This window comes from Manis pentadactyla, chromosome 4 (genome assembly GCF_030020395.1).
Source record: "Manis pentadactyla isolate mManPen7 chromosome 4, mManPen7.hap1, whole genome shotgun sequence".
Classification (NCBI taxonomy): Eukaryota; Metazoa; Chordata; class Mammalia; order Pholidota; family Manidae; genus Manis; species Manis pentadactyla.
The window spans coordinates 95,178,939-95,200,494 of record NC_080022.1 but is presented as its reverse complement, the minus strand read 5'-3'; the positions used below and the strand labels follow the sequence as shown (position 1 = coordinate 95,200,494).

The 21,556-nt window shown below is 39.0% G+C and overlaps 1 protein-coding gene across 7 annotated transcripts in view; it reads left to right on the top strand.

Moving 5' to 3' along the window:
* Nucleotides 1-21,556, top strand: part of SYCP1 (synaptonemal complex protein 1) — a 131,011-nt gene that overhangs the window by 36,200 nt on the left and 73,255 nt on the right. For all 7 annotated transcript variants that reach the window (XM_057500502.1, XM_057500503.1, XM_057500501.1 and 4 more), the window contains exon 16: nt 13,549-13,610. In XM_057500502.1, coding sequence (XP_057356485.1) covers nt 13,549-13,610 — 62 coding nt within the window. The remainder of the gene's footprint in view (nt 1-13,548; nt 13,611-21,556) is intronic.

Here is a 21,556-nt window from a genome sequence, read left to right as displayed (position 1 = left end):
GTGGATGGAGCTGCCTTTCTTTCTGTCACTGATAGCGGTATGAATGTGCAATCCTCAGTAGTTCACTTCAGCCACCTTTGTGATCCAAGCAGAGGCCTCTGCTTGGGTGATTAGGTGGTGTACCCTCCTCCTGCCTTGCAGCTGTGGCAGGGCTTCAGGATTAATAGGGTGGGCAGGTTTGTTGTGTGGCTCTGAGGCAGAGCTGGACTTGTATCATGTGGCTTGGACACCATGGGGATAAAGGAACTGTTGGGGCTGACTCCTTCAGGCATCTCCTTGGTTGGACTGAAATGGGTGAAGAAGCTTGGAGAGTCTCCCTCTGCCTGCCAGGCAGCAAAATCTGATGCTTGTTCTGGGCCGAGTGGGTTGGGTCTCCAGCAGTGAGGGCACGGAGGAGCCTGGGACTGTGTTGGCAGTGAGGGGGATGGATCATCTGGGGCTCCTAAGAGTTCCTGACCTGTTGGTCCAAGGGAGGGCTGGGGAGGTATTGTCCACCTGCCCTTTCTCCTGAGGAAAGAGCTCCATCCAACCTTTGACGCTCTGGCACCTCTCCCACTGCTGGCAAGTCTTTCAGATTGCCACCTCTGCTTTGGGTCTTTGGACCGGTGGAGTGTACCTGTCCTCCACAAGCAGCTGGAGTCTCAGCCTCCCAGATTGTTTGAGCTATCCCTGGTGTCCAGCCCTGCTAATCACCAGAAACCACTGTAATGTGGACTTGTGCTCCCAGAGTAAATCTCCAGGGCCAGGTGTGCAGTATTCCTGGTTTCCTATTCCTTCCCACCCTGTTTCTCTTTCTCCTGACTGTGGTCTGGGTTGGTGGGAGGGCTTTTGTCCTGCTCTGTCATGGATCTGCCACTTTTACCCTTTTCTGTGTGGGCTTCTCTTCTTCCCCAGGTGTAGGTGGTGTGTTCTGCAGTCTTCAGGTTGTTTTCAGGTTTAGTTGTATTTGCTGTATTTTCTTCTTTTTATGTGTATTTATTTGGGAGGAGGTTTCCACCTTGCCTTCCTACTCTGACATCTTTTTCTCTGCCCCTGTCAGTCTGTGACAATTTGAAAAACATTTTCTTTTCTCTAGCTTACTTTATTGTAAGAATATAGTATATAATACTTATGATAAATATGTTTTAATTGGCTGTTTATGTTGACAGTATGGCTTCTGGTCAACAGTAGGCTATTAATAGTTAAGTTTTTGGAAAGTCAGAACACATACACAGATTTTTGATTGTGTGGGGGTCAGTGCCTCTAACCCACTGCATTTGTTCAAGGTTCAACTGTACTTGGCATTAGTTATTTCCTTCTTTGGTTAATAGTGCAGTCCTCAAAACCAAAACTCTTGGAAATTATCCTGTAGGGTTCTTTCTCTTTTACCTTTCACTTCTAATCTGTTATCCAGTAATTCTTGACACCTAGTTCATAAAATCTAAGAGTTTCTAACTCTTAAATATCATCTGAATATTTCCTTTTTCTTCATCTCCACAGACCTAAACAGTTCAGGTCCTCATTTCCTGTTTTCTGGTTTTTAGAGTTTCAGGCACATTCTCTTAGCCTAGCAGAGGGAGGGATGCATGTGAGTAACATAATGGAACACAGTTTGTCTATTTGGTAGATTAGTCTTCAAAACATGCTTCAGATTACCCTCATTTAGTCTTATCTTTGTTCATCTCTTGTTGTATTTACTAGGCTTCTATTTGCTTTGCCTTTGTTTCATCACCTTCTTTCTTACTGCAATAACCCTCATTCTTATTGCTTTGTTTTCTTACTACACTTTGCATTCTTCCTTGATTATATTTTTTGGTTAGAGTATTCCTCCATCTGTCTCCATTGCCCTCTCAGAAGTCTCAATCATTAACTCATTATAAGACCACTTTTTTCTATGCACTGCTCAGATACAGCCTGATGTACCTGGTGTATCTTGGGATTAGCTGTAGACCAGATTTCTCTGACCAGAAACAATTGTAATGCTTTGAGAATCAATCTTTTTGTTCCCATCCTTGTCTACCTTTTGTTCATTCTCTGCACTGATGTTAAAGTATCCCTTTAAAAATACAAACCTGACTATTCTGTGTTGCAAGTTTAAGAGCCATTTTATTGTGTAAATTCAGACTCTTAAGTATCAGGTGCTTTTCCATTGCTCACTTAAAGTAGTGCCTAAAAAATAAGTTAAAGTCAACTGTAAATACAAAATCTTTGTCAAATAATTTTTCTCCATTTCTTTACTTATTACAGTTTGTTTTGCTTCTTCAGGTCTAATATTGTGCTAAACAGGTTTTAATCCTTTAGTCGTTCTTCAGTAACTATATCCATGCCTGCTTTCACCCTGGTTATGTAACTGATTCTCCCTCTAGTGTTTTCTATTGCTTCACATATAAATATTTAATTACAAATTGGGGTAACTGCTAAAAGGAAATGAAATGATACAATATAAGAATATTATAGGGCCTAATTTAGATTTGGTGATCAGAATGGCGTTCAGCTGAGAACTAAGAGACAAGTGAGATTTAGTTAGGTAAACCATGTGAGTTGAAGAGAGTTTTTCATTCGGAAGGAAAAGCATGTAGAAATGATATGAGGTGTGAAGGAGTAATTCAAGTGACTGAATGAAGGCCTTTGTGATTGTGTGTAAGAAGTGATGTAGAAAGGGGAATGAAATGAGTATGGGGCAATAAGGACCAAATCAGGACCAAGGAAAGGAATTTTGATTTTATTCTAATGGGAAGGAAAGCCACTGAAGGACTTTAGAAGAATGACACCATCTGGTTTATGATTTTAAAGCATCACTATAACTTCAGTATGGCAGGTAAATTTTGTGGTAAGTAAGGGGTACTGGTAGGGAGGAAAGAGTAGAAGTGGAAAAATCAGATTGGAGGCTGTTTGAGTGGTACAGGTATGAGAGAATATCTTTTAAAAATGGATCATATAATAATTCTGCTAGTATTTGGTGAGACTGTTAATCTGAGGACACATTGTCTTTAGCTCTGAAAACTTTTCTTATTTCTTCTTTTCTGTTGTCATCAGTTCTCTCTCTGTAAGTTCACATAAGTAGGTTTTGGAAATTCTGCATCTATCTTTTATGTATTTTTTTTTTTTTGTGAGGGTATCTCTCATATTTATTGATCAAATGGTTGTTAACGATAATAAAGTTCTGTATAGGGGAGTCAGTGCTCAATGCACAATCATTAATCCACCCCAAGCCTAATTTTCGTCAGTCTCCAATCTTCTGAGGCATAACGAACAAGTTCTTACATGGAGAACAAATTCTTACATAGTGAATAAGTTACATGGTGAACAGTACAAGGGCAGTCATCACAGAAACTTTCGGTTTTGCTCATGCATTATGAACTATAAACAGTTCAAATATGAATACTCATTTGATTTTTATACTTGATTTATATGTGGATACCACATTTCTCTCTTTATTATTATTTTTAATAAAATGCTGAAGTGGTAGGTAGATACAAGATAAAGGTAGAAAACATAGTTTAGTGTTGTAAGAGAGCAAATGTAGATGATCAAGTGTGTGCTTGTAGACTATGTGTTAATCCAAGCTAGACAAGGGCAATAAAACATCCATGTATGCAGAAGATTTCTCTCAGAACGGGGGGGGTGAGGTTCTAAGCCTCACCTCTGTTGATCCCCAATTTCTCACCTGATGACCCCCCTGCGACTGTGCCTGTCTTAGGTTGTTCCTCCCTTGAGGAATCTTACCCGTCTCTGGCTAACCAGTCATCTTCCAGGGCCATACAGGGAAATGTAAAGTTGGTAAGTGAGAGAGAAGCCTTATTGTTTGAAATGGTTAGCTTTTTATTTCTTTGCATATTTATGTCCTGTAGCTTCTATGCCCAGCATTTGTCTTGAGGTATCTTTACCACTTGGAAGAATTATGATACTCAGTAAATTTGATATGAGGCACGAATTCTACTTAAGGGTTGTAATTAGGAAGGAAGAAGAAGAAAAGCTATAGAAGAAGCAGGCGGAAGAAAACATGGGAAGATTGATTATTTCTTTGACATATCTTCTTGTAGAGTAACTTCAGCATGTATAGGTTTTAAACTACTAATTAAATTGCGCACACACATTAACATAATACGAGTATAGTTACATAACCAAAGCATACCTGTAATTACCAGCCATCTCCAGGGAAACCAAGAAAACTAGTTAGGCACCTTAGGCATTTGTGAAAACTTATCTATGGTATGGTGGACATTGTCCAACTGAACTTGAATAGTCTGAGAGAAATCAGACAAGTTAAAACAACCCATTCCTGGGGACTGCTCACATTCCATTTGTTCTTTTAACAGTAAATAGTCTGTAGTTGTAAGATTTTGGAGCGCTACAATTTGCACTTCTCCTAATTCTTGGTTGAGTTCCAACAGTATAGATCCAGTCAAATTTGTTGTTTACTGTATGCACAGGCCAGCTTAGATATCTCCTTCTTCATTCCCATGGTAAGTCCAGGAACTGCTGGGATGAGTGCATCTACACCTGTAGCAGTGCGTGGATCTTTGTTGGGGTTTTTTGATGATCATCTTCTGGCATGAGTCTTCCAGAGAGTGCTGATGTTGGAAGTTCTTTCTCATATCGTATCTTAGTTCATTTTCGGGGTAGCCAAATTAGGCTTTGATCCTCTGTAGAAACACAAACAGACCCTTTGCCTACACTTTTATATGCTCTTTATACCCTTGTGTAGAACTCATTGGAGGTCACCACACAGGAACTGCCTTTTTTTTTTTGTATCATTAATCTACACTTACATGATGAGTATTATGTTTACTAGGCTCTCCCCTACACCAGGTCCCCCCTATAAACCCCTTTACAGTCACTGTCCATCAGCATAGCAAAATGTTGTAGAATCACTACTTTTCTTCTCTGTGTTGTACAGCCCTCCCCTTTCTCCCAACCCCCCATACATGCTAATCTTAATACCCCCATTCTTCTCCTCCCCCCTTATCCCTCCCTACCCACCCATCCTCCTCAGTCCCTTTCCCTTTTGGACCTATTAGTCCATTCTTGAGTTCTGTGATTCTGTTGCTGTTTTGTTCCTTCAGTTTTTCCTTTGTTCTTATATTCCACAGATGAGTGAAATCATTTGGTATTTCTCTTTCTCCGCTTGGCTTGTTTCACTGAGCATAATACCCTCCAGCTCCATTCATGTTGCTGCAAATGGTAGGATTTTCCCTTTTCTTATGGCTGAGTAGTATTCCATTGTGTATATGTACCACATCTTCTTCATCCACTCATCTCTCGATGGACATTTAGGTTGCTTCCAATTCTTGGCTATTGTAAATAGTGCTGCGATAAACATAGGGGTGCATTGGTTTTTCTCAAACTTGATTGCTGCATTCTTAGGGTAAATTCCTAGGAGTGCAATTCCTGGGTCAAATGGTAAGTCTGTTTTGAGCATTTTGATGTACCTCCATACTGCTTTCCACAATGGTTGAACTAACTTACATTCCCACCAGCATTGTAGGAGGGTTCCCCTTTCTCCACAGCCTCGCCAACATTTGTTGTTGTTTGTCTTTTGGATGGCAGCCATCCTTACTGATGTGAGGTGATACCTCATTGTAGTTTTAATTTGCATTTCTCTGATAATTAGCGATGTGGAGCATCTTTTCATGTGTCTGTTGACCATCTGTATTTCTTTTTTGGAGAACTGTCTGTTCAGTTCCTCTACCCATTTTTTAATTGGGTTATTTGTTTTTTGTTTGTTGAGGCATGTGAGCTCTTTATATATTCTGGACGTCAAGCCTTTATCGGATCTGTCATTTTCAAATATATTCTCCCATACTGTAGGGTTCCTTTTTGTTCTATTGATGGTGTCTTTTGCTGTACAGAAGCTTTTCAGCTTAATATAGTCCCACTTATTCATTTTTGCTGTTGTTTTCCTTGCCCGGGGAGATATGTTCAAGAAGAGGTCACTCATGTTTATGTCTAAGAGGTTTTTGCCTATGTTTTCTTCCAAGAGTTTAATGGTTTCATGACTTACATTCAGGTCTTTGATCCATTTTGAGTTTACTTTTGTATATGGGTTTAGACAATGGTCCAGTTTCATTCTCCTACATGTAGCTGTCCAGTTTTGCCAGCACCATCTGTTGAAGAGACTGTCATTTCGCCATTGTATGTCCATGGCTCCTTTATCAAATATTAATTGACCATATATGTCTGGGTTAATGTCTGGATTCTCTAGTCTGTTCCATTGGTCTGTGGCTCTGTTCTTGTGCCAGTACCAAATTGTCTTGATTACTATGGCTTTATAGTAGAGCTTGAAGTTGGGGAGTGAGATCGCCCCTACTTTATTCTTCTTTCTCAGGATTGCTTTGGCTATTCGGGGTCTTTGGTGGTTCCATATGAATTTTTGAATTATTTGTTCCAGTTCATTGAAGAATGTTGCTGGTAGTTTCATAGGGATTGCATCAAATCTGTATATTGCTTTGGGCAGGATGGCCATTTTGACAATATTAATTCTTCCTAGACATGAGCATGGGATGAGTTTCCATCTGTTAGTGTCCCCTTTAATTTCTCTTAAGAGTGACTTGTAGTTTTCAGAGTATAAGTCTTTCACTTCTTTGGTTAGGTTTATTCCTAGGTATTTTATTTTTTTTGATGCAATTGTGAATGGAGTTGTTTTCCTGATTTCTCTTTCTGTTGGTTCATTGTTAGTGTATAGGAAAGCCACAGATTTCTGTGTGTTGATTTTGTATCCTGCACCTTTGCTGTATTCCGATATCAGTTCTAGTAGTTTTGGGGTGGAGTCTTTAGGGTTTTTTATGTACAGTATCATGTCATCTGCAAATAGTGACAGTTTAACTTCTTCTTTACCAATCTGGATTCCTTGTATTTCTTTGTTTTGTCTGATTGTTGTGGCTAGGACCTCCAGTACTATGTTAAATAACAGTAGGGAGAGTGGGCATCCCTGTCTAGTTCCCGATCTCAGAGGAAATGCTTTCAGCTTCTCGCTGTTCAATATAATGTTGGCTGTGGGTTTATCATAGATGGCCTTTATTATGTTGAGGTACTTGCCCTCTATTCCCATTTTGCTGAGAGTTTTTATCATGAATGGATGTTGAACTTTGTCAAATGCTTTTTCAGCATCTATGGAGATGATCATGTGGTTTTTGTCTTTCTTTTTGTTGATGTGGTGGATGATGTTGATGGACTTTCGAATGTTGTACCATCCTTGCATCCCTGGGATGAATCCCACTTGGTCATGGTGTATGATCCTTTTGATGTATTTTTGAATTCGGTTTGCTAATATTTTGTTGAGTATTTTTGCATCTACGTTCATCAGGGATATTGGTCTGTAGTTTTCTTTTTTGGTGGGGTCTTTGCCTGGTTTTGGTATTAGGGTAATGTTAGCTTCATAGAATGAGTTTGGGAGTATCCCCATCTCCTCTATTTTTTGGAAAACTTTAAGGAGAATGGGTATTATGTCTTCCCTGTATGTCTGATAAAATTCCGAGGTAAATCCATCTGGCCCGGGGGTTTTGTTCTTTGGTAGTTTTTTGATTACCGCTTCAATTTCGTTGCTGTTAATTGGTCTGTTTAGATTTTCTCTTTCTTTCTGGGTCATTCTTGGAAGGTTGTATTTTTCTAGGAAGTTGTCCATTTCTCCTAGGTTTCCCAGCTTGTTAGCATATAGGTTTTCATAGTATTCTCTAATAATTCTTTGTATTTCTGTGGGGTCCGTCGTGATTTTTCCTTTCTCGTTTCTGATACTGTTGATTTGTGTTGACTCTCTTTTCCTCTTAGTAAGTCTGGCTAGAGGCTTATCTATTTTATTTATTGTCTCGAAGAACCAGCTCTTGGTTTCATTGATTTTTGCTATTGTTTTATTCTTCTCAATTTTATTTATTTCTTCTCTGATCTTTATTATGTCCCTCCTTTTGCTGACCTTATACCTCATTTGTTCTTCTTTTTCCAATTTCGATAATTGTGACATTAGACCATTCATTTGGGATTGTTCTTCCTTTTTAAAATATGCTTGGATTGCTATAAACTTTCCTCTTAGGACTGCTTTTGCTGTGTCCCACAGAAGTTGGGGCTTAGTGTTGTTGTTGTCATTTGTTTCCATATATTGCTGGATCTCCATTTTGATTTGGTCATTGATCCATTGATTATTTAGGAGCATGTTGTTAAGCCTCCATGTGTTTGTGAGCCTTTTTGATTTCTTTGTACAGTTTATTTCTAGTTTTATGCCTTTGTGGTCTGAAAAGTTGGTTGGTAGGATTTCAATCTTTTGGAATTTTCTGAGGCTCTTTTTGTGGCCTAGTATGTGGTCTATTCTGGAGAATGTTCCATGTGCACTTGAGAAGAATGTGTATCCTGTTGCTTTTGGATGTAGAGTTCTATAGATGTCTATTAGGTCCATCTGCTCTACTGTGTTGTTCAGTGCTTCCGTGTCCTTACTTATTTTCTTCCCGGTGGATCTATCCTTTGGGGTGAGTGGTGTGTTGAAGTCTCCTAGAATGAATGCATTGCAGTCTATTTCCCCCTTTAGATCTGTTAGTATTTGTTTCACATATGCTGGTGCTCCTGTGTTGGGTGCATATATATTTAGAATGGTTATATCCTCTTGTTGGACTGAGCCCTTTATCATTATGTAGTGTCCTTCTTTATCTCTTGTTACTGTCTTTGTTTTGAAGTCTATTTTGTCTGATATTAGTACTGCAACCCCTGCTTTCTTCTCACTGTTGTTTGCTTGAAATGTTTTTCCATCACTTGAGTTTTAGTCTGTACATGTCTTTGGGTTTGAGGTGAGTTTCTTGTAAGCAGCATATAGATGGGTCTTGCTTTTTTATCCATTCTATTACTCTGTGTCTTTTGATTGGTGCATTCAGTCCATTAACATTTAGGGTGACTCTTGAAAGATATGTACTTATTGCCATTGCAGGCTTTAAATTCGTGGTTACCAGAGGTTCAAGGTTAGCCTCTTTAGTATCTTACTGCCTAACTTAGCTCGCTTATTGAGCTGTTATATACACTATCTGGAGATTCTTTTCTTCTCTCCCTTCTTGTTCCTCCTCCTCGATTCTTCATATGTTGGGTGTTTTGTGCTGTGCTCTTTCTAGGAGTGCTCCCATCTAGAGCAGTCCCTGTAAGATGTTCTGTAGAGGTGGTTTGTGGAAAGCAAATTCCCTCAGCTTTTGTTTGTCTGGGAATTGTTTAATCCCACCGTCATATTTGAATGATAGTCGTGCTGGATACAGTATCCTTGGTTCAAGGCCCTTCTGTTTCATTGTATTAAATATATCATGACATTCTCTTCTGGCCTGTAGGGTTTCTGTTGAGAAATTTGACGTTAGCCTGATGGGTTTCCCTTTATAGGTGACCTTTTTCTCTCTAGCTGCCTTTAACACTCTTTCCTTGTCCTTGATCTTTGCCATTTTAATTATTATGTGTCTTGGTGTTGCCCTTCTTGGATCCTTTCTGTTGGGGGTTCTGTGTATTTCCGTGGTCTGTTCGATTACTTCCTCCCCCAGTGTGGGGAAGTTTTCAGCAATTATTTCTTCTAAGATACTTTCCATCTCTTTTCCTCTCTCTTCTTCTTCTGGGACCCCTATAATACGGATATTGTTCCTTTTGGATTGGTCACACAGTTCTCTTAATATTGTTTCATTCCTGGAGATCCTTTTGTCTCTCTCTATGTCAGCTTCTATGCGTTCCTGTTCTCTGGTTTCAATTCCTTCATTGGCCTCTTGCATCCTATCCATTCTGCTTATAAACCCTTCCAGAGTTTGTTTCATTTCTGCAATCTCCTTTCTGGCATCTGTGATCTCCTTCCGGACTTCATTCCATATCTCTTGCGTATTTCTCTCCATCTCTGTCAGCATGTTTATGATTTTTATTTTGAATTCTTTGTCAGGAAGACTGGTTATGTCTGTCTCCTTCTCTGGTGTTGTCTCTGTGATCTTTGTCTACCTGTAGTTTTGCTTTTTCATGGTGATCGGAATAGTTTGCAGAGCTGGGACGAGTAACGGCTGGAAGAACTTCCCTTCTTGTTGGTTTGTGGTCCTCCTCTCCTGGGAGCACAGCGGCCTCTAGTGGCTTGTGCTGGGTAGCTGTGTGCAGACCAGGCTTCTGCTTCCTGCCAGGCTGCTATGAAGTTTATCTCCGCTGTTACTGTGGGCGTGGCCTGGCTCAGGCTGCTGCTCCAAAATGGTGGAGTCACGTTGGAGGTGGAGCTGCTGGGAGGGTATTTATCTCTGTAAGGGGCCTCCCTGCTCCCTGCAGCCCCGGGGATTAGGGTGCCCAGAGATATCTGGATTCCCTACCTCTGGATTAAGTGTCCCGCCCTGCCCCTTTAAGACTTCCAAAAAGCACCCGCCAAAATAAAACAATGACCCACCCCCCCAAAAAAAGTTTAAAAATTGAAAAAATAAATAAATAAATAAAAAATGGCCGCTCGTTTTTCTTTATACTCCGGCGTCAGCCTCAGGCATCTGCTCACCAGTCTTGCTGCCCTGTTTCCCTAGTATTGGGGTCCCTATCCCTTTAAGACTTCCAAAAAGCGCTCGATGAAACAAAACAAAACAAAAAAAAAGAAAAAATTGCCGCTTGCTTTTCTTATGTCTTCTGGTGCCAGGCCTCCGGTACCTGCTCACTGTTCTTGTTGCCCTGTTTCCCTAGTATCCAGGGCCCCGCGCATGCACTGTGTCTGCCCTCTGGTCCGGATGGCTGGGGCTGGGTGTTCAGCTGTTCTGGGTTCCCTCTCCCTCCTGCTCTGCCTACTCTTCTCCCGCCGGGGGCTGGGGGGACGGGCGCTTGGGTCCCGCCGGGCCGGGGCTTGTATCTTACCCCCTTTACGAGGCACTGGGTTCCCGCAGGTTTGGATGTGGTCTGGATGTTGTCCTGTGTCCTCTGGTCTTTATTCTAGGAAGAGTTGTCTTTGTTATATTTTCATAGATATATGTGGTTTTGGGATTAGATTTCTGCTGCTCTACTCACGCCACCATCTTGGCTCCCTTCTATCTTTTATGTTTTAAAAATGTTCTCTTACACTCATTTAGTTTTTTTTTCCTGTGGAATTTGGGGAAAAAAGTTATTTGGCTCCCTTCTCTTAGTTCAGTCTTTAGCCATGTTTCTGTTTTGCCGTTTCTAAAATCTATGTTGTCAATTTTTAAGTTTCCAGGAACTCTAAGAAGTTTATTTCAGGGATATAGTATCTTGTTGGAACATATATTACTTAGCAAAATATCAATTTCTGTTTGCTCTATTAATATTAGTTCTTTATTCTTGGGTTTTATTATTTATTTATTTTTATTATTATGGTATCATTAATATACTCACATGAGCAACATTGTGGTTACTAGAATCCCCCCCATTATCAAGTCCCCACCACATAGCCCATTACAGTCACTATCCATCAGCATAGTAGAATGCTATAGAGCTACTACTTGTCTTCTCTGTGCTATACTGCTTTCCCTGTGGCCCCCACCCCCACATTATGTGTGCTACTCATATTGCCCCTTAATCCCCTTATCCCTCCTTTCACTCCCATCCTTCCCAGTCTCTTTCCCTTTGGTAACTGTTAGTCCATTCTTGGATTCTGTGAGTCTGCTGCTGTTTTGTTCCTTCAGATTTTGCTTTGTTGTCAGACTCCACAGATGAGTGAAATCGTTTGGTACTTGTCTTTCTCCACCTGGTTTATTTCACTGAGCATAATATCTTGGGTTTTATTTTAGTTCTTTTTAAATTGAATTTGGTGCTTCTCATGGTTTTGCTTTTCTTTACTAATTGTTGATTCTTGATTGTTTAACTCATCTAAGTTTTTGAGAATCCACCTTCACCCACCTGTATGTTACAATCTGATTCTTCTGATTATGGGGGAGAGATAGAAGGTGTTATAAGGAAGGGCGGGCTTGGTAGCTTGTCTTTTGAATATAGATGATGTTTATCTTGTATAGAGATCATGAGCTGTTTGGACACTGTCATGTCCCTTTGGCTACAATTCCCAGAATCTTTTATTTAGCCTGATATGGGCTGTTGGGTGGGAAGTACGGTCACCTGGCCTGGTTGTTCCACATAGCTTTCATTGAATTAATGTGGATTTTCCTCTCAAACCATTCCTATTTGGTTTGTTAATGATAGTCTGTCTATAAATATATATATTTTTCTTTTTTGTGCCTTTAAAACTTATGGGATTTAGGATATGAGAGAGAGTAATGACATGCTCAGTCAACTATCTTTAACCAGTCCTTGAGTTTACAAAAATTAACTATTTTTACCTAAAACAGAACTTTGTGGTTAAATAAGCCTTGCATGTGATAGGTTTTTCTTTCAGGCTCTATGTTGGCATTTCATATTTTGTTTATTTTTCCTTAAAGACTGTGGGAAATTATGACAAATTTTTTGTTTTTAATATACAGAGACTGGGAAATTTTCAGTAAATCTATTATATCTCCAATAATTAATAACCCAGACAGTGAGGAAAGACAGTACTTCAGATATAATAAGATTTTAGGTGGCAGCTAGATGTCATTTGGGAAATTTGTAAGCAGTTTAAAAATGTAAGAAAGGAGAAAAAAGCAGGAGGTTTGAGCTGGAAAGATTAAATTCATTAGTCTAATGTTGAATTCATGGAAGTATAGAAAGGCATTGTAAAGTATTTTTTTTTACACTGGCATGAAGGAAAAGTATCAGCTAAGAAAATACGAGCAGGAGTTAGAGAGGAAACAGGAAACCAAATGATGCAGTCTTGAAAATCAAAGTGAGAGAAATAGAGGGTGATTAATAGTATCAAATTCTGGAAATCTCCACAATGATAATGACTAAGAGTTGCACTATATAATGGTTATTGGTGATCTTTGATATTATAATTTTATTAATGTCATGGAGATAGGCATTAGTTTTGCATGGGGTTAATAAATGTTTAGATAACAGGATAACAGGAATTTGTAAACTAAAGTAAGAAATTTGACAGTATGAAAGGGCAGAAAGGTCAATTTTATACTCAAATAGAAGTTTAGATGGGATAGAGGAAATTTAAGATTCCTCTACAGGGGGTCATTGTATTTTGATAATATAGAAACTAAAATCTCAGTGTATTTTGATAATATAGAAACTAAAATCTCAGAGAAGGTGGGAATGTTGAGATCCAGAATACAATGATCAGAATTAGTTTGACAAAAGTAGATCACTTCTCCTTTTAAGTTTGGAGTGAAGATTAAGAGGCCACATGTTTAGATAGTGATGAATTGAACGTAAAGGCACATGCTGAATGACCTCATTTCAAATATATATTTTTATATATCCATTGCTTATTTTGTTTGATGAACTTTGGGCTCATTTGGTTATGGAATTAACTTTATAGAAACATTACTATCAATATTTACCAATTATTATTTATTCCAATAGTGGAATGAATATATGTTCCTATAAGGGCTAAGAACCTATGTCCTGTTTGTCCTGTAACCTCAATACTTAGCATAGTTTCATTTTGACTTTCTCTATGCTTTATGGTTTTTTTAATGGTGGTATTATTATTTCTTATCTCTCCTTTCCTATTCTTTTATTCCATCTTTTAACACATTTATATTGTTTTGCTTATTTTAGAAGAAATGACTAAGCTTAAAAATAACCAAGAAGTAGAACTTGAAGAACTGAAAAAAATCTTGGTAAGTATAAAGTTTCTCTTACTAACATATAGCAATTACTTTACAAAATAATATTGAATCCACTGACATAGATTCTTACAATGCAGCTGTTTTATGCTAGTTTTTTAAGTTAAAATATAAAAAAGATTTGGGTTTTTAGTAAAGCCACATTTTTATCTGTACCAATTTTATATATCTTGATAACTATCTTGGTGAAGATGTTCATATTGTTTGAACATGTATTGACAGTACATTTAAGTAAGATCGTATATGCATGTACCTTTAATCCTTTGAGCCACAAAGCTACAATTTCAAGAAAGATTTGTATGATATATATTAAGTACCTGTGTTTTGGGTTCAGGTAGATTCATGTTTAATGAATTTGTTAAGATAAAGCTTCATTATATTTTAATTGATTACAATGTATAGACTATTGGTTGACAAACTTTTCTGTAAAGGACTAGATAGTAAATATTTTAGGCTTTGTGGCTATATACAGAATGTTAATTTTCCCCTCATCCTCTCCCTTCCATGACCCTCCCCTCCCCTCCTTGTTTTCCTCATTTTGGGTTCTTTTATTTATTTATTTTTTTTTTATTTTTTTTTTTAAATAATTATTTTTTATTGAAGGGTAGTTGACGCACAGTATTACATTACATTAGTTTCAAGTGTACAACACAGTGGTAGAACATTTATATACATAATTCTAGGTTCCAGCTATCACCCTACCAAGCTGTTACAATATCTTGACTATATTCCTTATGCTATACATTACATCCCGGTTACTTATTTATTTTACCATTGGAAGTCTGTCCTTTTTTTTTTTTTTTGTGAGGGCATCTCTCATATTTATTGATCAAATGGTTGTTAATGACAATAAAGTTCTGTATAGGGGAGTCAATGCTCAATGCACAATCATTAATCCACCCCAAGCCTAATTTTCGTCAGTCTCCAATCTTCTGAGGCATAACAAACAAGTTCTTACATGTAGAACAAATTCTTACATAATGAATAAGTTACATAGTGAACAGTACAAGGGCAGTCATCACAGAAACTTTCGGTTTTGCTCATGCATTATGAACTCTAAACAGTTCAAATATGAATACTCATTTGGTTTTTATACTTGATTTATATGTGGATACCACATTTCTCTCTTTATTATTATTATTTTTAATAAAATGCTGAAGTGGTAGGTAGATACAAGATAAAGGTAGAAATCATAGTTTAGTGTTGTAAGAGAGCAAATGTAGATGATCAGGTGTGTGCCTGTAGACTATGTGTTAATCCAAGCTAGACCAGGGCAATAAAACATCCACGTATGCAGAAGATTTCTCTCAGAACAGGGGGGGTGAGGTTCTAAGCCTCACCTCTGTTGATCCCCAATTTCTCACCTGATGGCCCCCCTGCGACTGTGCCTGTCTTAGGTTGTTCCTCCCTTGAGGAATCTTACCCGTCTCTGGCTAACCAGTCATCTTCCGGGGCCATACAGGGAAATGTGAAGTTGGTAAGTGAGAGGGAAGCCTTATTGTTTGAAAAGGTTAGCTTTTTACTTCTTTGCATGTTTATGCCCTGTGACTTCTATGCCCAGCATTTGTCTTGAGGTATCTTTACCACTTGGAGGAGTTATGATACTCAGTAAATTTGATATGAGGCACGAATTCTATTTAAGGGTTGTAATTAGGAAGGAAGAAGAAAAGCTATAGAAGTAGCAGACGGAAGAAAACATGGGAAGATTGATTATTTCTTTGACATATCTTCTTGTAGAGTAACTTCAGCATATATAGGTTTTAAGCTACTACTTAAATTGCACACACACATTAACATAATAGGAGTATAGTTACATAACCAAATCATATCTGTAATTACCAGCCATCTCCAGTGAAACCAAGAAAACCATTAAGGCACCTTAGGCATTTGTGAAAACTTATCTATGATATGGTGGATATTGTCCAACTGAACTTGAACAGTCTGAGAGAAATCAGACAAATTAAAACAACCCATTCCTGGGGACTGTTCACATGCCATATGTTCTTTTAACAGTAAATAGTCTGTAGTTGTAAGACTTTGGAGCGCTACAATTTGCACTTCTCCAAATTCTTGGTTGAGTTCCAACAGTATAGATCCAGTCAAATTTGTTGTTTTACTGTATGCACAGGCCAGCTTAGATATCTCCTTCCTCATTCCCATGGCAAGTCCAGGAACTGGTGGGATGAGTGCATCTATAGCTGTAGCAGTGTGTGGATCTTTGTTGGGGTTTTTTGATGATCATCTTCTGGCATGAGTCTTCCAGAGAGTGCAGATGTTGGAAGTTCTTTCTCATATCGTATCTTAGTTCATTTTCGGGGTAGCCCAATTAGGCTTTGATCCTCTGTAGAAACACAAACAGACCCTTTGCCTACACTTTTATATGCCCTTTATACCCTTGTGTAGAACTCGTTGGAGGTTACCACACAGGAACTGCCCTTTTTTTTTTTTTTGCTTTGTTTTTGGTATCACTAATCTACACTTACATGACGAATATTATGTTTACTAGGCTCTCCCCTATACCAGGTCCCCCCTATAAACCCCTTTACAGTCACTGTCCATCAGCATAGCAAAATGTTGTAGAATCACTACTTGCCTTCTCTGTGTTGTACAGCCCTCCCTTTTCTCCTACCCCCCCATGTATGTTAATCTTAATACCCCCCTACTTCTCCCCCCCTTATCCCTCCCTACCCACCCGTCCTCCCCAGTCCCTTTCACTTTGGTACCTGTTAGTCCATTCTTGAGTTCTGTGATTCTGCTGCTGTTTTGTTCCTTCAGTTTTTCCTTTGTTCTTATATTCCACAGATAAGTGAAATCATTTGGTATTTCTCTTTCTCCGCTTGGCTTGTTTCACTGAGCATAATACCCTCCAGCTCCATCCATGTTGCTGCAAATGATTGGATTTGCCCTTTTCTTATGGCTGAGTAGTATTCCATTGTGTATATGTACCACATCTTCTTCATCCATTCATCTCTCGATGGACATTTAGGTTGCTTCCAATTCTTGGCTATTGTAAATAGTGCTGCGATAAACATAGGGGTGCATCTGTCTTTCTCAAACTTGATTGCTGCGTTCTTAGGGTAAATTCCTAGGAGTGCAATTCCTGGGTCAAATGGTAAGTCTGTTTTGAGCATTTTGATATACCTCCATACTGCTTTCCACAATGGTTGAACTAGTTTACATTCCTACCAGCAGTGTAGGAGGGTTCCCCTTTCTCCACAGCCTCGCCAACATTTGTTGTTGTTTGTCTTTTGGATGGCAGCCATCCTTACTGGTGTGAGGTGATACCTCATTGTAGTTTTAATTTGCATTTCTCTGATAATTAGCGATGTGGAGCATCTTTTCATGTGTCTGTTGGCCATCTGTATTTCTTTTTTGGAGAACTGTCTGTTCAGTTCCTCTGCCCATTTTTTAATTGGGTTATTTGTTTTTTGTTTGTTGAGGCGTGTGAGCTCCTTATATATTCTGGACGTCAAGCCTTTATCGGATGTGTCATTTTCAAATATATTCTCCCATACTGTAGGGATCCTTCTTGTTCTATTGATGGTGTCTTTTGCTGTACAGAAGCTTTTCAGCTTAATATAGTCCCACTTACTCATTTTTGCTGTTGTTTTCCTTGCCCGGGGAGATATGTTCAAGAAGAGGTCACTCATGTTTATGTCTAAGAGGTTTTCACCTATGTTTTCTTCCAAGAGTTTAATGGTTTCATGGCTTACATTCAGGTCTTTGATCCATTTTGAGTTTACTTTTGTATATGGGGTTAGACAATGGTCCAGTTTCATTCTCCTACATGTAGCTGTCCAGTTTTGCCAGCACCATCTGTTGAAGAGACTGTCATTTCGCCATTGTATGTCCATGGCTCCTTTATCAAATATTAATTGACCATATATGTCTGGGTTAATGTCTGGATTCTCTAGTCTGTTCCATTGGTCTGTGGCTCTGCTCTTGTGCCAGTACCAAATTGTCTTGATTACTATGGCTTTATAGTAGAGCTTGAAGTTGGGGAGTGAGATCCCCCCTACTTTATTCTTCTTTCTCAGGATTGCTTTGGCTATTCGGGGTCTTTGGTGGTTCCATATGAATTTTTGAATTATTTTTTCCAGTTCATTGAAGAATGTTGCTGGTAGTTTCATAGGGATTGCATCAAATCTGTATATTGCTTTGGGCAGGATGGCCATTTTAACGATATTAATTCTTCCTAGCCATGAGCATGGGATGAGTTTCCATCTGTTAGTGTCCCCTTTAATTTCTCTTAAGAGTGACTTGTAGTTTTCAGAGTATAAGTCTTTCACTTCTTTGGTTAGGTTTATTCCTAGGTATTTTATTTTTTTTGATGCAATTGTGAATGGAGTTGTTTTCCTGATTTCTCTTTCTGTTGGTTCATTGTTAGTGTATAGGAAAGCCACAGATTTCTGTGTGTTGATTTTGTATCCTGCAACTTTGCTGTATTCCGATATCAGTTCTAGTAGTTTTGGGGTGGAGTCTTTAGGGTTTTTTATGTACAGTATCATGTCATCTGCAAATAGTGACAGTTTAACTTCTTCTTTACCAATCTGGATTCCTTGTATTTCTTTATTTTGTCTGATTGCCGTGACTAGGACCTCCAACTATGTTAAATAACAGTGGAGAGAGTGGGCATCCCTGTCTAGTTCCCGATCTCAGAGGAAATGCTTTCAGCTTCTCACTGTTCAATATAATGTTGGCTGTCGGTTTATCATAGATGGCCTTTATTATGTTGAGGTACTTGCCCTCTATTCCCATTTTGCTGAGAGTTTTTATCATGAATGGATGTTGAACTTTGTCAAATGCTTTTTCAGCATCTATGGAGATGATCATGTGGTTTTTGTCTTTCTTTTTGTTGATGTGGTGGATGATGTTGATGGACTTTCGAATGTTGTACCATCCTTGCATCCCTGGGATGAATCCCACTTGGTCATGGTGTATGATCCTTTTGATGTATTTTTGAATTCGGTTTGCTAATATTTTGTTGAGTATTTTTGCATCTACGTTCATCAGGGATATTGGTCTGTAGTTTTCTTTTTTGGTGGGGTCTTTGCCTGGTTTTGGTATTAGGGTGATGTTAGCTTCATAGAATAAGTTTGGGAGTATCCCCATCTCCTCTATTTTTTGGAAAACTTTAAGGAGAATGGGTATTATGTCTTCCCTGTATGTCTGATAAAATTCCGAGGTAAATCCATCTGGCCCGGGGGTTTTGTTCTTTGGTAGTTTTTTGATTACCGCTTCAATTTCGTTGCTGTTAATTGGTCTGTTTAGATTTTCTGTTTCTTCCTGGGTCAATCTTGGAAGGTTATATTTTTCTAGGAAGTTGTCCATTTCTCCTAGGGGTCCCAGCTTGTTAGCATATAGGTTTTCATAGTATTCTCCAATAATTCTTTGCATTTCCGTGGGGTCCGTCGTGATTTTTCCTTTCTCGTTTCTGATACTGTTGATTTGTGTTGACTCTCTTTTCTTCTTAATAAGTCTGGCTAGAGGCTTATCTATTTTGTTTATTTTCTCGAAGAACCAGCTCTTGGTTTCATTGATTTTTGCTATTGTTTTATTCTTCTCAATTTTATTTATTTCTTCTCTGATCTTTATTATGTCCCTCCTTCTGCTGACCTTAGGCCTCATCTGTTCTTCTTTTTCCAATTTTGATAATTGTGACATTAGACCATTCATTTGGGATTGCTCTTCCTTTTTAAAATATGCTTGGATTGCTATATACTTTCCTCTTAAGACTGCTTTTGCTGTGTTCCACAGAAGTTGGGGCTTAGTGTTGTTGTTGTCATTTGTTTCCATATATTGCTGGATCTCCATTTTGATTTGGTCATTGATCCATTGATTATTTAGGAACATGTTGTTAAGCCTCCATGTGTTTGTGAGCCTCTTTGCTTTCTTTGTACAGTTTATTTCTAGTTTTATGCCTTTGTGGTCTGAAAAGTTGGTTGGTAGGATTTCAATCTTTTGGAATTTTCTGAGGCTCTTTTTGTGTCCTAGTATATGGTCTATTCTGGAGAATGTTCCATGTGCACTTGAGAAGAATGTATATCCCGCTGCTTTTGGATGTAGAGTTCTATAGATGTCTATTAGGTCCATCTGCTCTACTGTGTTGTTCAGTGCTTCCGTGTCCTTACTTATTTTCTGCCCAGTGGATCTATCCTTTGGGGTGAGTGGTGTGTTGAAGTCTCCTAGAATGAATGCATTGCAGTCTATATCCCCCTTTAGTTCTGTTAGTATTTGTTTCACATATGCTGGTGCTCCTGTGTTGGGTGCATATATATTTAGAATGGTTATATCCTCTTGTTTGACTGAGCCCTTTATCATTATGTAGTGTCCTTCTTTATCTCTTGTTACTTTCTTTGTTTTGAAGTCTATTTTATCTGATATTAGTACTGCAACCCCTGCTTTCTTCTCACTGTTGTTTGCTTGAAATATGTTTTTCCATCCCTTGACTTTTAGTCTGTACATGTCTTTGGGTTTGAGGTGAGTTTCTTGTAAGCAGCATATAGATGGGTCTTGCTTTTTTATCCATTCTGTTACTCTGTGTCTTTTGATTGGTGCATTCAACCCATTAACATTTAGGGTGACTATTGAAAGATATGTACTTATTGCCATTGCAGGCTTTAAATTCGTGGTTACCAAAGGTTCAAGGTTAGCCTCTTTAGTATCTTACTGCCTAACTTAGCTCGCTTATTGAGCTGTTATATACACTATCTGGAGATTCTTTTCTTCTCTCCCTTCTTGTTCCTCCTCCTCGATTCTTCATATGTTGGGTGTTTTGTGCTGTGCTCTTTCTAGGAGTGCTCCCATCTAGAGCAGTTCCTGTAAGATGTTCTGTAGAGGTGGTTTGTGGAAAGCAAATTCCCTCAGCTTTTGTTTGTCTGGGAATTGTTTAATCCCACCGTCATATTTGAATGATAGTCGTGCTGGATACAGTATCCTTGGTTCAAGGCCCTTCTGTTTCATTGTATTAAATATATCATGACATTCTCTTCTGGCCTGTAGGGTTTCTGTTGAGAAATATGACGTTAGCCTGATGGGTTTCCCTTTATAGGTGACCTTTTTCTCTCTAGCTGCCTTTAACACTCTTTCCTTGTCCTTGATCTTTGCCATTTTAATTATTATGTGTCTTGGTGTTGCCCTTCTTGGATCCTTTCTGTTGGGGGTTCTGTGTATTTCCGTGGTCTGTTCGATTACTTCCTCCCCCAGTGTGGGGAAGTTTTCAGCAATTATTTCTTCTAAGATACTTTCCATCTCTTTTCCTCTCTCTTCTTCTTCTGGGACCCCTATAATACGGATATTGTTCCTTTTGGATTGGTCACACAGTTCTCTTAATGTTGTTTCATTCCTGGATATCCTTTTGTCTCTCTCTATGTCAGCTTCTATGCGTTCCTGTTCTCTGATTTCAATTCCATCAATGGCCTCTTGCATTCTATCCATTCTGCTTATAAACCCTTCCAGAGTTTGTTTCATTTCTGCGATATCCTTTCTGGCATCTGTGATCTCCTTCCGGACTTCATCCCATTTCTCTTGCGTATTTCTCTGCATCTCTGTCAGCATGTTTATGATTCTTATTTTGAATTCTTTTTCAGGGAGACTGGCTAGGTCTGTCTCCTTCTCTGGTGTTGTCTCTGTGATCTTTGTCTGCCTGTAGCTTTGCCTTTTCATGGTGATAGGAATAGTCGGCAGAACTGGGACGAGTGACGGCTGGAAGGACTTCCTTTCTTGTTGGTTTGTGGCCCTCCTCTCCTGGGAGAACAGCGGCCTGTAGTGGCTTGTGCTGCGCAGCTGCGCGCAGATAGGGTTTCTGCTTCCTGCCCGGCTGCTGTGGAGTTAATCTTCGCTGTTGCTGTGGGCGTGGCCTGGCTCGGGCAGCTACTCCAAAATGGTGGAGTCGCGTTGGAGCAGGAGCGGCTGGGAGGCTATTTATCTCCGTAAGGGGC